Source organism: Perca fluviatilis, chromosome 15, assembly GCF_010015445.1.
Source record: "Perca fluviatilis chromosome 15, GENO_Pfluv_1.0, whole genome shotgun sequence".
NCBI classification, from domain to species: Eukaryota; Metazoa; Chordata; class Actinopteri; order Perciformes; family Percidae; genus Perca; species Perca fluviatilis.
In genome coordinates, this window is record NC_053126.1 from 5995582 (window position 1) to 6011121 (window position 15540).

Sequence of the window (15540 nt, forward strand, 5' to 3'; positions counted from 1 at the left end):
AAGAAAAAGAAAAAAAAAAGAAAGAAAAAGACTTCTTTCGGTACCCTGCCAGTGAAAACTGAAACGCCAAGGGTTTGCAAATGCACACATTCTTGGCCACTGCATGCAAATATATTTCTTATATCATTCATTGCATTTCATTTAATTAATTTTATCAGTTTTCCAGACCACCCCCAAAGCCCAGCCCCAGACTCCCCTGTAATTCAGACCCTGGACTTCTCCCATAGAAACTCCAGTTATGTTGAAAAGAAATTCACAGGAAAAGAAAACCCCAAAACATTCCTTTTATTCAACTTTATTTCACAATTTTATGCCATTTATTGTGTTCTTTGTTATAATACCACACACAAATGTCAACTGGCTAAAACAATATAAAACATAACTTCCACAATTTGTCATTATTTATATTATGTACATGCACTCGTATATTTAGAGGCAAAAAAAATCTCAGGCCTGCGATTACTCTCAAGTGCACTTTCACATGTCGTCCTTGCTGGTTGAGAGGCCATTCCAATGAGGATCCTTCAGCTTCTGTTTGCCAGATCGACTTGAACATTTAATAGCTTCATGATTTATACAGGTTTGTATTCATTTTGTGAGCATTGTGGGAGAAAATAACCACAAGTGATGGTATGCTAGGCTATGTCTAACTGATTGAGCGTCAAAACAAAAACACACAGCAAACGTTTTTGTCACAATGCAACTTCTCTATCTTACAACGCAACTTCTCCTCTATCTCATATTGTAGCGCTTTGGGAAGCAAATGACAAACTGGTGTTGAATGTGCATGTAGTTCAACACTGAAACTGTAATTGACAAATAGCTTTTCCCCCAGTTGGATTCACAAAAAGAATCTGAACACTCATGGCGTGTTCCCACCCAGGCATTTTCACCCGAATTCGGCGACACCATTACATGCAAAGTCAATGCAAAGACGCAAACCTGCAGCGAGAAATCCGCATGGTGCTGTGTCGCGAAAGCCAATCAGTGTTTAGATCCTCCTGATGTCTTGACATTGTGGAATCAGAAATGAAGGGACAAACTGTAGCTGTCTGCTGGCAGAGCTCTATAGTACCTCATTATTTGTACAGAGAACGGACAAAAGAGAAGGGAAAGTAAGCAAGGAAGTTGGACTACCTGGTAAGCTCTACACCGGCACGAGCAACGCGGGTAAAGTGAGTAAACAAATGATCCCAGTGTGATTCTGCGATCAAACTCACGCGATTAAAGTAATGTGAAACATCGCTTCGCCTGGGTGTGAACACACTGTAAGCTTATCTTAGCTCCGCTGAAATAAAAGATTATTTTAAAGCAAAGCCCTGGCTCACGGGCCCCATTCATCTCTCGCATGTCTTCCCTTCTCTGAGGTGGTTTCGCTAACAACCAATATAAAAAGTGCCAGGATTGTCTTTTACCTGAAGTTGGCGACTTGACAGTATTCTTTTGATGCCTTTCTGGGAACTCAAATGTGAGGCGTATGTGACGGGAACAAAAACAAGGTTGGGTCAACGAGCAAGGTTGGGTTTTGTTTGGATTTCAACTATTCTGATGCCGATTCTGCTCATCGATTCAGGTTCTTAACGATTCTTGATTACCGATTATTTGATGGGCGGGGTGTACTTTTTTTAAAAACTTTTACACAATTCATATTTATTCATATCATTACTACACCTGCTTTTTCTCGCCGAGACTTTGCGCTCCCCTCTGCCCGTGTCTGCTCAGAATGCTGCACAGAGACAGACACAGGCAGCCACGTTTACTTCACACACGAGGTGGCGGTCAATAAAAACAACATACGAGTCGAAATGCAAAATAACATTCACTGCGTCTTTGGGGGGAAAAAAAACATACAACTGGGTTGAGAATGGTGATGATGTATGTAGTGTGTGTTTAGTGTGTGAGGGGGGGGGAGAGAGAGAGAAAGAGAGAGAGAGAGAGAGGTGGGCTGCGACGACAGCAAAGTAGAAAAAGCGGCCCATGGCGCACAGCTGACTCGCATGCTTGCAACTCTTCCCAATACTGTCTAAACAACACAAAGTGTAACGCTTTGCCAATGGGTAGTTGTTTAGGAACAGATAAGCAGAACCAGACTTTTTTTTTTTTCTCCTCCACACCCCCACACACACACACACACACGGTTCTTGGCATCTTGTATTGGGTTCTAATTTTGAACCAGATTTCGACTCCCAACCCTGACAACGGGAGGACTGACTTCCCTTGTGTGTCTGACTGCTTTGTCCCTGTTCACGGTCGTGAAACACTATCTACAATACTTCTGGGGTTTGATAAAATAAAAATAAAAAAAAACTGGAAGTAAGAATAAAGAAGAATAAACAAAATCTCCTCCTCTGCCACAACCGACTGAACTACACACACAGTGGTCTCTACAGCTCTGTCGATAAATTATTAGGACTTACAGAATCAATGGGAGGCAGGAGTGAGCTGAGCAGCACTCATGACAAGACCGGAGATATGAATTATACAAGAGTTACAAATAGCAAAGGTTGTGTTGACAGCAGAGTTCTAGGATCACCAGCTATGCATTCAAAATGCATAAATATTTCTTATTGAACGTTTTGTTGTTTTCAAAAAAGAAGAAAAAAAAAAAATTCTCGTCACCTGCGTAATAGTATAATACTCTAAACTGGATTCTTATTGGAGTGGTCCATCAGGTGCTGCCTGCCTCCTGTTTGTAACCTCCAGCAGTCCGTCCAGGCTGCTCAGGCGGGAAAGAGCCCAGCTCTCCTCTCTATGTGGGGGCAAACTTCTTGGCCTGTGCCCTTACCCGCTTCTCATAGTCCATCCTGTTCTGACTGGAACACAAAAGAGATAAAGACATTTTAAACCACGCTAATGCACGATGCAAATTTATTTAGAGTTTCCATTTCCAAGAGAACATATCAGTACTAAAGAACAAGAAACATTTTGCTCATCTTTTGTGTTATGACTTGCCTTCAGTCTCAAAGGTCTGTGACATACTGCCCTGACATGTCATGACCGTTTGTAGGGCAGAACCGAATGACATTTAATTTTTTTACATTTAGGCTACGTTTAGACGGAAACGAGCTGAAGAGAAAACGTAGAAGTGGCGTTGCGTTCTCACTTTTTATTCCACACCTGCGTAGAACCTTTACTTCTACTTGTCTCCCTCTCCTCTCCCTAGTAGCACAAAGCGATCAACAAAAGCTGACAATTTTGTCTGGACAGACGAGGAGGTGGAGTTATTGCTCCAAACAATGCGCACACACACACACACACACACACACACACACACACACACACTTTGCTTAAATGAGGCTAGCAAAGGCATGTAGAACTCATACCATGTACCTAAAATAAGATAACCTATCAAACTAAAACGGCGTGCGGGGCACGCACACACACTTTTTACCCTTTAGACAGGAACAAAACGGTGGACCATTTTTAAGATTTCCACTCTGGAGGGTGGTTTCACTTTTTTGCGTTTTTAAGCCCCAAAAATGACGTCGCCGTCTAAACGAAAGGCACATCTGATAAAATATTTTGTCGTTTTCACCCGCGCGCGTATTCGTGTAAACAGGGCCTTAAAGCTTTTACTGAGGTTTTGACTGAAGCCTCGAATGTTCGTCGTCATATTTTGGCGACAACGTTTTTTTTTCCTCCTCATCAAAGCAGCCACACTTACCAGTAAATTGTGTACGCCTCTGCTTGTGCTGGGTCTTGAATGTTGGGCTCATTCAGCAGCTCCTGGATACCCAACAGGATCTGAAAACACAGTCAACAATCCTCCAGTCAGAGTGCAGATAGTCTGCGTGATAGTCTGTTATTTGAAAGCTCACTAGCCGTGCATTCATTTCTTCACAGCACTTCCACCTCCTGGATCCACACAGTACGAAGAAAAAGTTGTGTTCAGTCACTGCAGTGTACAATTAGAGGTCCCTAGTCAGGGAGCAAATGGCCACAGTTGCATATAGCCTGATGGTAAACAGGTTAAAAAGTAAACCAACCAACTCCACTGCTGATACGTTAAGCTCACGAGACGAGGAGAGACACGAGATTGGGTTCACGAGAACGAGACAAGATTTTAACACCATTTAGAAAAATAAAAAAAACTTAAATTAAGAAATATGACTGGAAAAATAGTCTTCTGTAATGTAACCAAGTGTTTCATTGCAGCGGTAAACAAGGAAGTAGGCTGCTCTTGTATTGGTTTATGACCATTTGAAGACCAGGGGAGAACATTTCTCTTTGTTTAATATCATTAAAAGTAAAGTTAGGTTTTGCTTTCTGCTTCTGACTCATTTAAAAAAAAAGAGAGAAAGACAGCAATCCGCGCGAGTCAGCGCCACACTGAACTGCACGCTGCAGTCCGTGCGTGTTGTGTGTGTGTGTGTGTGTGTGTGTGTGTGTGTGTGTGTGTGTGTGTGTGTGTGTGTGTGTGTGTGTTGGGCGCGAGAGAGAGAGAGAGGCCGTACCCTCTTAAAGCTGGGTTTTACCGGCAGCTTTTTACAACTGCAACTCCGCTACCGCTCTGCAATAGTGGACTCAGAGTCAACTTTGGGGGGGGGGGAGATTTAGAGGTCCAAGCCAGACTCATCTTCAAGCCAGATATATTCTAAGACCAACCAGGCCAGACTCAGTCTACTGGCTGCTGCTCTGCACTTGTGACAGCGAGACAATTTTGACCTTGTCATGTTTTAATCTCGAGAGATCTCGTCACACCTCTTAACGTTTAGCAGAAGAGAGACTGTGTACTGTTCCGACCTGTTTGATGGTGATGGCAGGCCTCCAGTCTTTGTCCTCCTCCAGGATGGACAGACACACTGTGCCAGATGGGTAGACATTCGGGTGGAATATTGGTGGCTCAAACTTGCCTGAGTGAAAAGAAAGTGAGTACTGTAAAGCTTGAGAGACTGACATGGGACAACTGAAGATTTTAATGACATAGTAGGATAGTCCTTGTAGAAAAAACCCCCGTCATTATCAGAAGTCAATGTCTCTAAAACACAAAAAGGACCTGTGAAAGTGCTGTTGGTTTGGGATCAGCTTTCTGAGCTTTCTCTGTACACGTGAATACCATATAAGTTCACCAACTAGTCTAAAACAAGACACCTGCTTAGTCTTTTAGCTAAAATTGCAGTCAGCAGTGTTTGATTGGCACCAGACTGAAATCTATTCTGTTTTGAATGTGTGGTTAACAGTTTTGACAGCAGTATGTTAGCATTTGAACAAGGTGCTGTAATCCACAGTGTTGTGCACGTTGTGGTTAAAGTCATGGGATAAGTGTGCAGAGTTTTGAAAACTGTGTTCAAGCAAAGAAAAACGAACTAGAGTTTGGTCCACATGAACTGCTGCCGTGCAGACTGGAGTCAGAGTTTTGCACGTGTGGCTCCAGTTGAGCCCACGGTCGTTTGGCAATCGAAAAAAAATAAAAATAAAGTGTCATCTTTTGCTCAGGGTTCATTGTTTACACAAGGTGGTGTACCAACTAAACTCGCTATACTGACTTTGTTGCTAAAACTCCTATTTCCTGAGCTTTTCTCTTTTATTTTGAATATACAGCTGCATGTCAATGTCTGCCCTTAGAACATAGAATCAAACTACGTACCAGGTGTGGAGTGGTACTTACATTTGGGTGGTGAAGAAGGGTAGTCATCTTTGAACAGCATTCTGAGTTTGTAGAGTCCTCCCTCCCACAAGGTCTAAAGAAAGAATATGGAAACAACTGCTTAAGCAAATACAAAATGATAGGAAACGACTGCAAACGACTTACCAAAAGACAGGATATAAGAATAACCTTAGAGGCATATTTCCATGAAATTCACCTTGTCTTTTGCCTTTCTCTGTATGATGACCCGAGCAATTTTTGTTTTGGATGAAGGACTTGGAAGCTTGGAAACTTCAGAAACCGCTCCTTTTATTTCTACTTTTTTTCTAGTGCAAGGTTTAAAAGATAAAATGAGCTTTCTGTATTACAATTTCTTGCTCATACAATAGACCGTTATTGTCTTTGTGCCTAAAACAATGGAAATAGTTTAGTAGCTCTTTAGCGTTGTGCAACACAAAGTACAAGTAAATAAGTAAGTAGTAATGAAAGTTCAATAAGAAAATCTAATTAAAGTAAATAGAGAATAAAGGAAAATAAAAAATATATATATATAGGCAAACTACAAAAACAAGATAATGTGTTCAATATGATAGTAAAGTGCATAGTGCGTAATGAGTGTGAGTGTGTGTGTGTAAGTAAAGGTACATCATCTTTGTCACAGACTTCCTCAGTAACACTGTGGAAAGGTCAGTAGGCCTGTCTATTGGCCGAAATAATATATAATATAATATAGTATAGAAACTTCTCCAGTCAAACAATACCTGCATTCAATCCTTTCTGTACCCAGATAGTAAAGTGCATAGTGCGTAGTGAGTGAGTGAGTGAGTGAGTGAGTGAGTGAGTGAGTGAGTGAGTGAGTGAGTGAGTGAGTGAGGGTGTTAGTGAGTGAGTGAGTGAGTGTGTTAGTGGAGTAATTGTCAGTCTTTGTCAGTCTTTTGCAGTGGGGGGTGAACTGAGGTTACAGCTCTTGAATAGCAGATTTTTTTCTATGACACAGCTAGCTTTCTCTTGTTGTCGGCCAGTGTAAATGTCCCTCAGAGGTGGCAGTGTAGTGCCATTTGAGTGTCATATTTGTATGTTGTTCTTGGCTAGATCTAAACAGGAAGTGTGCAATGAGCTGGCTCTATCACTTTCATGCCATATGATGTGGTTATTATTACAAATGCATGAGACAGATATTAAAGCATGAGCTGTAATGTGTGTTGTTTAACATGCAGAAATACCAATACCATAATAAAAGGACAATCCTGTAACAATCTGCCATTAATAAAGTGATCCTGAATGCAAATGTGAAAGCGGCGGACAACATAAAAATATATATACAACTTGCTAAAGTATTCTTAAAGTATTAAAGACTCTACTGTTGGTCATTCTGGAGTCCACTTTGATATGCAACTGTAGCTAACTTACTCCTTTCTTCCCAGGAATGGCACACTCCCAGTTCATCAGATTCATGGTCCCATCAGGATTCTTCGTGGGCACAGCAACAAAACCCTGTGTGGTTAACAACACACACAGAACATCACTGAGCGCTTGTTAAAGGTCCCTTGGCATGAAAGTTTCACTTTGAGGTTTTTTAACATTAATATGAGTTCCCCCAGCCTGCCTATGGTCCCCCAGTGGCTAGAAATGGTGATAGGTGTAAACCGAGCCCTGGGTATCCTGCTCTGCCTTTGAGAAAATAAAAGCTCAGATGGGCCGATCTGGACTCGGTTACCTCCCCTTTCTCTGCTTTGCCACCCATGAGAGCGAGACATCATGGCTTTCAAATGAGCAAAGTGGCAGTTGGTCAAGGCCACACCCCCACCGTCCACCTTGCCCCCCCCTCTCTCCTCCTCAATAGCTACAGACACAGAAATGGCACATCCTAAGGAAAGTTCATTGTGGGACTTGCTCTAGTGGCTGCAATTCTGCACCAAGACCGAATTTCGTGAAAGAGACTTCAGATACAGTATTAGGGGACCACTAAGGTCTATATAAAAGCATCCAAAGAGCACCATGTCATGGGACCTTTAACTAAACTGTAACCTGCTTTGTGTCAGTAGCTGTAATGCACGTCTGGAAATAAACCTATGAGATGTCAGAAACGGGGAAAAGAGTTGATATTGAATAGGGATCAAGGGGCTAATGCTTACAAACGGATGGTCTTTCCTCCAGGCTTTGCGCTCCTGGGACAGTCTGCTAAGAGCGATGCCAGACATTACTGCTCATCAACGCCTCCCTGTGGAAAAACAACCCCAAAACAGATTAATTATTCAATTAATACTATCCACAGACTAGTAACGTAGCCCAAATAGTTTCTTCTGAACATTGCAGAAGACGTTAACGTTACATGTTGGCCATTTACGAGATATCGTCGACATTGATTAATTGGTTTATAAGACTATGAGAAATTACAAGGTAACGTTACATTTTGCCACTGTAATCCCTTAAACAGAAAAAAATATATATATACATCTACAACACTAACAATCGATACACGGCATCATTTCAACTGAACTTACCTCTTATTTTGTTTGGCTAGCTAGCTAAATATCAGAATTAACGTTACGTGGGTTTTGAGAACGTTAGCTTGGTTGCTTTGCTAACGCTACTGCTGTGTTGACGGCGACCGAAAAAAAAACACACCCTTCGACGTTATAAAACAACACTACTGGGACAGTTAGGGCGTAAATGACCAAACCAAAGGAAACTTCGATTTTATCAACATCCCCAAAACAATCTAATCGACATATATTGGTGTTATTTTTGTTAATTTACCACAGTTGTGTAAAACAATGTGACTCGTAACACCGTTTCGACAGCTAGCCTATCGCAAGAAAGGACCCCAATTTGTTTATTTCGTAAGGACCTTCAGGCAGTTTTCGGGACATTCCAGTGTCACACGTCAGAGACGGTCGGCCATCTTTGTTGTGGCATTTGTTTTGGGTAGTTCAGGTCTTTGGATGATTCAATCATTTTGAATCAAGCCCCCTTAATGAATCTCCTTTCACTCCCTGTTTCTTATTTGTTTAGAAATGAAAGGGTCTGTACTCAATATTCAGAATATATATACAAAACAAATATTTGCTATGTAAAAATATAGTAGAGTAATGGCGTCCTGAGCAGAGAAAAAGCAGCCCCCAGGAAGTGTGCCGGGCGTTGAGGCTAAATTGACATAATGTTCTCTGAATCAGACATTAAGAAATTTAGAACCAACTATATCAAGTATCCTGTAAGCCCCAAAACAAAAGAAGTCCATTTTAAAATTATGAGTAATATTTATCCATCCAACGAGCTGCTAAGAAAGAGATTCGGCATTGATCATAATAACTATAACTTTTGTGAAACTGAAATTGAAACTACTGATCACCTGTTTTTCCATTGTATGTACTGCGAAGCCTTTTGGGAGGATTTACAGGACTGACTCTCAACCAAAATCCAACTACTCACTCCTCTCACAAGAGAAAATCTTGTGTTTGGTGTTACTATGAAGGACATTAAGACTGACTTGATTTTGAACAATATGATATTGATGGCAAAGTTTTTCGTCCATACCTCCAAATGGAGGAAAACAAAGCCCCTTTTTCTGTTTTTAAGCTTTGAAACTAATGAAAGGGAAACATGCAAGATCTTTCCTCCATGCTTATAAGGAGATGAAGGTGTTTGAGGATCCCTAGCAACCGCAAAAGAAGTCAGATTCACTATGATTATTATTTAATTATTTATTTTCAGCATTTTTTCTATATGCTTTCATTTTTTACATATTATTTTATTTATTTATTTTTCTATCCTGTGTGCCTCATATGTATGTTGAGAGATGTTAACATCATGTTTTCTATGCCTTTATATTATAAAATTGACATAATGGCCAAACGGTGGAATTACAACTTCTGTGTCCATCACGTGATGCCATGGGTCCCAAAAAGACTTTGCCCTATAGACTTACGTAAGACATGTCTGTAAATCAATGGATCATTTTTTTTCAAGCGTCACAACCCCCACAAAATCAGAATTTGAGGCATTTGGTCTGAAGCGGGGCAAGATTAAATCGTTTGATCCCCTTTCAAGTTAGCCGAAGCGCTAAACCAGACGTAGCCGGCTCTGCTTCACAAATGTTTGATCTTATGTCTAATACAGAATGCAAAAATGATCAGTCAAAATAATACTGCAGCAGTATGTTTGCCAATCACCTTGCCATGTATCTGCAGGCCTTATGCACTTCCACCATTCAGTAGTTTTATTTTGCAATAATTTGTGAGCGTATATAATGGGTTGATGTAAACTTCACAAATATGGGTTCAGTGCCTACATTATTTTAATGTTAATACATGATTACCAAAAGTTTATACTATCAAGCTATTCATGTGTTAAGCTGACGAATGCATCAGTGAGGGTCAGAAGTCAAATAGACACTGATGAAGCTGCTGTACGTTACAGAGAGTGAAGTTTGATTTATTTAAAGCAATACATACCTCTGCAGATACAGCAGGCAAAGTCCACAGCTCCAGAAGAATTGTTCAAAAAGAGTTGTTCGTTTCTCTTTTGCCCAGTGGTAACGCTGTTTTGTTCTTCTCTTTTTTTCTTTTCACCCCAATGGAACATTGCAACAGCTGACATCATAAACCATGATTATGATAACTCATTATTTGCAATGTTTAACAGTTTAAAGATTAAAATGCCAAATTGTCTGTAACAAAAGACGATAATGCAGGTTGGAATAAGTCCACACCTTTCACAGCAATCTTAAGCCACTCTCAAAATGGGACCTCTTTAAAAAAAATGTTTTCACATTAGTACACATTTCTGGTCGCATAAGAGTTAAACTGTTTCTGTTCATTGTACAGTTGCACATAGTACCACGATGGTATAACAAAAGCTAAAATACATAAACTTTGCTCAAAAAAAAAAACGGGCATATTGCCAGACACCTCAAATCAAGCAGGAACCAGACTGAACTGGTTTTGATTTTCTTTGCGTCAGCGTCCCATCATTTAAAAACCTGTTGTACGAAAGCTGCAGTCTTTTTGTAGGCCTATTATCATGCTTCATTTTTTAAATTTATTTTTTGGATTCACATCAAGTTACATTTTAGTAACTTTGCAACGATTAAAAGGTTTTAATGTGGAAATACAACAGCAAAATATTTGGACTTACATCAAAATAGGCATAAGACTGGAAGAAAAAGCAAATAGTTTCCTATAATCCCATAGATTGTGAGGGATCAAGACTTCAATCTATATTCGTCCTTCTGTTCCATGGCCCTCTAACAAAGCTAAATATTTACTTTGCTGGTTACTGAATAAAGGAGTTTTCCGACCATGTCATGAGCTAGACATATTTTAAAAGGGATACAAATATATGACACTGAACCCATATGTAGCATAACAAAACAAGGACCTTGCCATTTATTTTAACAAAATAATTCATCTATATCCACATGACCTCCTCCTAAGTGCACTTGTTCCAAGAATTAAACGTCCCCTATCTTAATGCCCTCTTGAAAAAGAGTCCCATAACTGAACTGGACCATTTTAAACATGTCGAGACATAAAAGTGACAAACAAAACCCTCATTTAATTTCAGGATATTGTAAAGCTTTCTAAACTATGCAATATTTCTTAGGAAAGTCAGATAATCTGCATAAGTAAAGGAGATTTCCATTACAATTTTCTGACAGCTGCTAAAACTTGCAACAGTTAGTGATTAAATTTCATAATAAACTCACTGTGCGCAGCCTTATGCAGCATGTACTATATCCTCAGTATAAGTAGAGAGTACACTATGAGGTTAGTTCTATAGTGTTGATCCATCACTGTTGTTGGCAGCAAACACACTGCTTTTTTCTTGTAAAAGCAGCATCACATCTTTGCTTGTAGTAGTCCACTGCCTTTCGTCTTTCATTTACACCTTCTTTTCCTCTCCTTCTGAGATGATAAGCTCTGCAGATGCCCTTTTAAACCATTCAGACCAGGAGCCGTCATAAACACAGACCCCAGGGTGTCCGAGCAGGTGAGCGGCCAGAACAACGTGACACGCTGTGACACCGGACCCACAGGAAGCCCAGAGTGGTTGTTTCAGGTCTACCCCGGCCTCTCTGAACAGTTTGGACAGGCCCTCAGTTCCCAGCTCCTTTCCAGAAGCATCCAAGAACGAACTGAACGGCATGTTGATTGCACCGGGGAAATGGCCTGGCAGTGTGTCTGCGGCGATGAGACGGAGGAGAAACAATGCAAAATTTTAGGGCAATAATGACAATTCAAATTTTTTTAATAAAAATAAAAACACCCCTTTCGGTTCACTTACTAGTTTTATTCTCCTTCTGGAGCTTTCAGCCACATTTTATGGCCTTCAGATGGAGTTAGCTTTGTTGTCATGGAGATGGTTCAGTTGTATCTATGACAATTAAACCATATACAACTGAGCAAACTCCATCTGCTGATGAAGACCATGGTATGTGGCAGAAAGCCCTGGAGGAAATCTAATAAGTGGACCTTGAGTAAAGTTTTTTTCATCAAACTACTAGAATTGCAGCTTAATATTGTGCTTGATGGAACTGTCACTGCATTAATCACTTTTTGATTAATCACAAGACCATAACATGTCAACAATAATGAAAAATTATATTCGTAACATTTAAGAATCATCATGAATGGGCTACTAAACTAAATGTGTAACCAGAAATAGCTTAATTCATTGCTAAAACCTGCAGAATAGAAATGTAATATTGTCATGCAACTTTCTAAGCTGTGCACTTTTTTAAAAAAATCCTGCCCACTGAAAACTTTTTGGTTTATAAATCCTTCTCACCGTCTCTGGGCTCTGGCTCAGTTCCCCTGAACCTTCCTGCTGACCTGGCATCCACAACCTGGACCCGCTTGGTCCCGATGTTCTCCAGCACGTCTTCGTAGCTCTTCACCCACGACTGATTTAAAGTCGCCTTGAACCCTGTACACTCGGGCTTGGAGTAGTCTGCGGTCACCGGATAGCCGTCAGCCAGCCAGTTCCTCATGCCCCCGTCCAGCACCGACACCAAACTGTGTCCGAACAGCCGGAACATCCACCACACCCGGGGCGCGCAGAACAACCCAAAGTCGCTAGTGTCATACACAACTACGTGCGTGTTGTTCCCAATGCCCAGATCCCCGACATACTGTGAGAAGTGGCTGCAAGTTGGCAGCATGTGATCAAACGCAGAGGTCTTGTCACAGCAGTCGTCCAGGTCAAAGAACGAGGAGCCCGGTATGTGCTTTTGCAAAAATTCAGCTCTCGGGTCCCTCTTCGTTTTCGGGAGGTACCATGAAGCATCGAGAATGCGAAGCTTAGGCCCGACGAGGTTATTTCTGACAGCATCTGCCAGCCACTTACAGGACACCAAAGCACGGGTCTGAGCCGCCATGACGAGGCGCTTAGATAGGCTAATGCAAGCTCCGAACGCTAGAGGGAAATGTGACTGTGCTCTTAACCCTTGTGTGTTGTTCGGGTCTGTGCTGTGGGAACCGTTTTCAATGTTTGATAAAAGAAAAATTATGCTATTCATTATTTCTTCTAACTCAAACTCATTGGCCTTGGCTCATTTTCTGTGAAGAACTTAACAAATAACTTATTTTTAATGACTGCACGCGGTAAACTCCCCTACTATTAGGGTGATATCAGGTAAAATGGGCCATCAGGTAAAATGGGCCATTTAAGGTTTGGGGGTCCCAGCCCCTCTGGAATTTAGAGCCAATGACTGCAAAGGATTTCAAACTGTTGTCATAACTGTACTTGACAAGTAACAGGTGATTTGATTGGTTCATGGTTGCTATGGTGGGCAGTGCAATAATTCAAATCAAGACTGCACCAGAAAGCTGCATGGTGAGTAGCCTGGCATACCAAATCTAACTAAACTATTATAAGGATGATAAATCTGTAAAAAAACAACAACATGCCCATAAAAAACTATGCATAATATCTGTCTTGATGGCATCAATCAGAAATAATGTTGTTAGTTTGGTATATGAACATATTTTTTGAAAAGTGATGCTTTTTGGGGGCCCAAATTTACTTTACCTTACCCTTGAGGTAAAATGGGCCACATGGTTTCAGCTAAAATGGGCCATCATTTGTGTCACTCACAAACACACATACACATGTGTTTGAGTGTGTGTGAGTGAGTTTGTGTGTAAGGGTGTGTGTTTGTGTTTGTATGTGTATGTACGTGCATACACACACACACACACACACACACACACTCACACCATGACCCCCCCCAACAGTAATAATGGTAGTATTTTATTTACAGTGAGTATGGCAAACGAGAAGGAAGCGAGAGGAGAGGAGAGAGGGAGAAGGAAAGAGAGAGGAAGTGAGAGGAGAAGGAAGGATGAGAGAGGAGACAAGCAGAGGAGACAGGAAGTGAGAGAACAGGTGAGGAGAAAGGAATGCAGAGGAAATGAGAGGAGACAGAACGAGAGAAAAGAGAGGAGGAGCAAGGACCAGAGAGGAAAGGATACAAAGATAAAACAGGGAGGGAAAGGAAGGCCAAACAACTACAATCTGTGGAAAGAGGAGAGGATGAAGGGTGCCTTAGATGAATACAGGGAGGGAGTGAAGAAAGGAATTACAGTGAGTGTGCACTTCTTATCACGAGCATGGGGTGTGCCGCGATCCACACTGCAAAGACGCATCAGCGGAAAGGTGACTGGCAGTGAACATGTGTCAGGGCGGAAGCCCTACCTTCCAGAGGAGGCGGAAAGGGAGCTTGCTGCCACCCTCAAGACATTGGCGCAGAGGGGGTTTCCCTTCACAAAGCGTGATGTCCAGCAAGTGGCCTTTGATTTTGCAGCCAACAACGACATATCTGGTTTCTCCCTGACAGCAGGAAGGGCCGGATATTACTGGTTTCAGAACTTTCTAAAGCGAAACCCAGAGCTTGGGATGCGCAAGCCAGAGGTCCTGTCTGCAGCACGGGCTGCTGGACTTAACAAAGAGGTGGTTAGCCAGTGGTTTAACCAGTATGAGAACCTTTTGGTCGAGCTGGGTATTGAGGGCACACCGTCACATATATGGAACTGTGACGAGTCTGGGCTTCAGGACCAGTTCAGTTCGACAAAGGTTGTTGGACAGGTTGGCCAGCCATGTGTGGAGGTGTGTGCCGGAGAGAAGGGGGAGACAACAACTTGTCTGGCAGCGTTCAATGCAGAAGGTACATACAGTCGAACAATAATTATTTTTAAGGGGAAGCGTGTTCGTTCTGAGTGGCTACAGGGATGCCCGGAGAACACCAGCGTAAGGTGTTCAGACAATGGCTGGATTACCTCTGACCTCTTTCTGGAATGGGGTCAAATGTTCATTCAGTCCCTCCCCAGGGATGACCCCAGGCCCCATCTTCTCCTCCTTGACGGCCACAGTAGCCACGTCTATAATCTGGAATTTATTAAGCTACTGAAAAGCAAGAATGTGCACATCATGTGCTACCCTCCCCACACAACCCATGCGCTGCAACCGGCGGACAAGGCCCTCTTCAAGAGTCTAAAGCACCACTGGGACCAGGAAGGGAGGAAGTGGACAAGGATGATGGCTGGGCAGAAGCTGTCAAGGATGGAGTTCTTTGCGGTGTTCAGCAGGGCTTGGGCAAAGGCTGCCACTATTGAAAATGCCCAGGCAGGGTTCCGGGGGACAGGGATGTTCCCTCTCAATAAAGATATTCTCCCTGAGACTACTTTTGCTTGCCCCCCAAGACCACCGAAAGAATGCTACCATCCACTCTACCATCCCCGCCCACAAGGCTGCAGTCTCTCCCACCCCCGCCCACTAGACCATGCGTGGCCGCCCCTGCTGACCTTGACCCACTCTGCCCGCCAGCCATCAGCCCTGCTCTCTGGACCTCAGCCCTCCCACCCGCCAGCCAGACGTCAGTCGCCTGCCGATCCGCCAGCCAGACCTCAGTCCTCTGCTTCCCTGACACCCCTGCTACCTCGGGAACCACTGCA

At 42.3% G+C, this 15540-nt stretch overlaps 2 protein-coding genes across 3 annotated transcripts; both read right to left on the reverse strand.

Moving 5' to 3' along the window:
* Positions 1–270: 270 nt before the first annotated feature.
* LOC120574102 (SUMO-conjugating enzyme UBC9-like) lies at positions 271–8419 on the reverse strand. 2 transcript variants are annotated; one of them, XM_039824184.1, is made up of 7 exons: positions 8092–8419; positions 7723–7808; positions 6998–7081; positions 5609–5681; positions 4744–4853; positions 3665–3744; positions 271–2813 (listed from the first exon to the last, which is right to left on the reverse strand). In XM_039824184.1, exons 2-7 carry the CDS (start codon positions 7786–7788, stop codon positions 2750–2752), a joined length of 477 nt encoding a protein of 158 aa, XP_039680118.1. In that variant the 5' UTR covers positions 7789–7808; positions 8092–8419; the 3' UTR covers positions 271–2749. The 2 variants fall into 2 exon arrangements, with proteins under 2 accessions (XP_039680118.1, XP_039680120.1); XM_039824186.1 differs by having other exon boundaries at positions 8348–8415.
* A 2525-nt stretch (positions 8420–10944) lies between these two features.
* mpst (mercaptopyruvate sulfurtransferase) lies at positions 10945–13018 on the reverse strand. Its single transcript, XM_039824187.1, has 2 exons — positions 12377–13018; positions 10945–11769 (listed from the first exon to the last, which is right to left on the reverse strand). Exons 1-2 carry the CDS (start codon positions 12963–12965, stop codon positions 11471–11473), a joined length of 888 nt encoding a protein of 295 aa, XP_039680121.1. The 5' UTR covers positions 12966–13018; the 3' UTR covers positions 10945–11470.
* Between the last annotated feature and the right edge of the window lie 2522 nt (positions 13019–15540).

Bases quoted from the DNA above. Each gene is read 5' to 3' on its own strand.
- LOC120574102 (XM_039824184.1), bottom strand. From the start codon at position 7,788: ATGTCTGGCATCGCTCTTAGCAGACTGTCCCAGGAGCGCAAAGCCTGG. The intron at 4,854-5,608 runs GTAAGTACCACT...CTTTTCACTCAG, and splicing joins CCCTTCTTCACCACCCAAAT to GCAAGTTTGAGCCACCAATA. The intron at 3,745-4,743 runs GTCGGAACAGTA...CTGTGTTTTCAG, and splicing joins CTGCCATCACCATCAAACAG to ATCCTGTTGGGTATCCAGGA.
- mpst (XM_039824187.1), bottom strand. From the start codon at position 12,965: ATGGCGGCTCAGACCCGTGCTTTGGTGTCCTGTAAGTGGCTGGCAGAT. The intron at 11,770-12,376 runs GTGAGAAGGATT...TCATCGCCGCAG, and splicing joins TGAGCCAGAGCCCAGAGACG to ACACACTGCCAGGCCATTTC.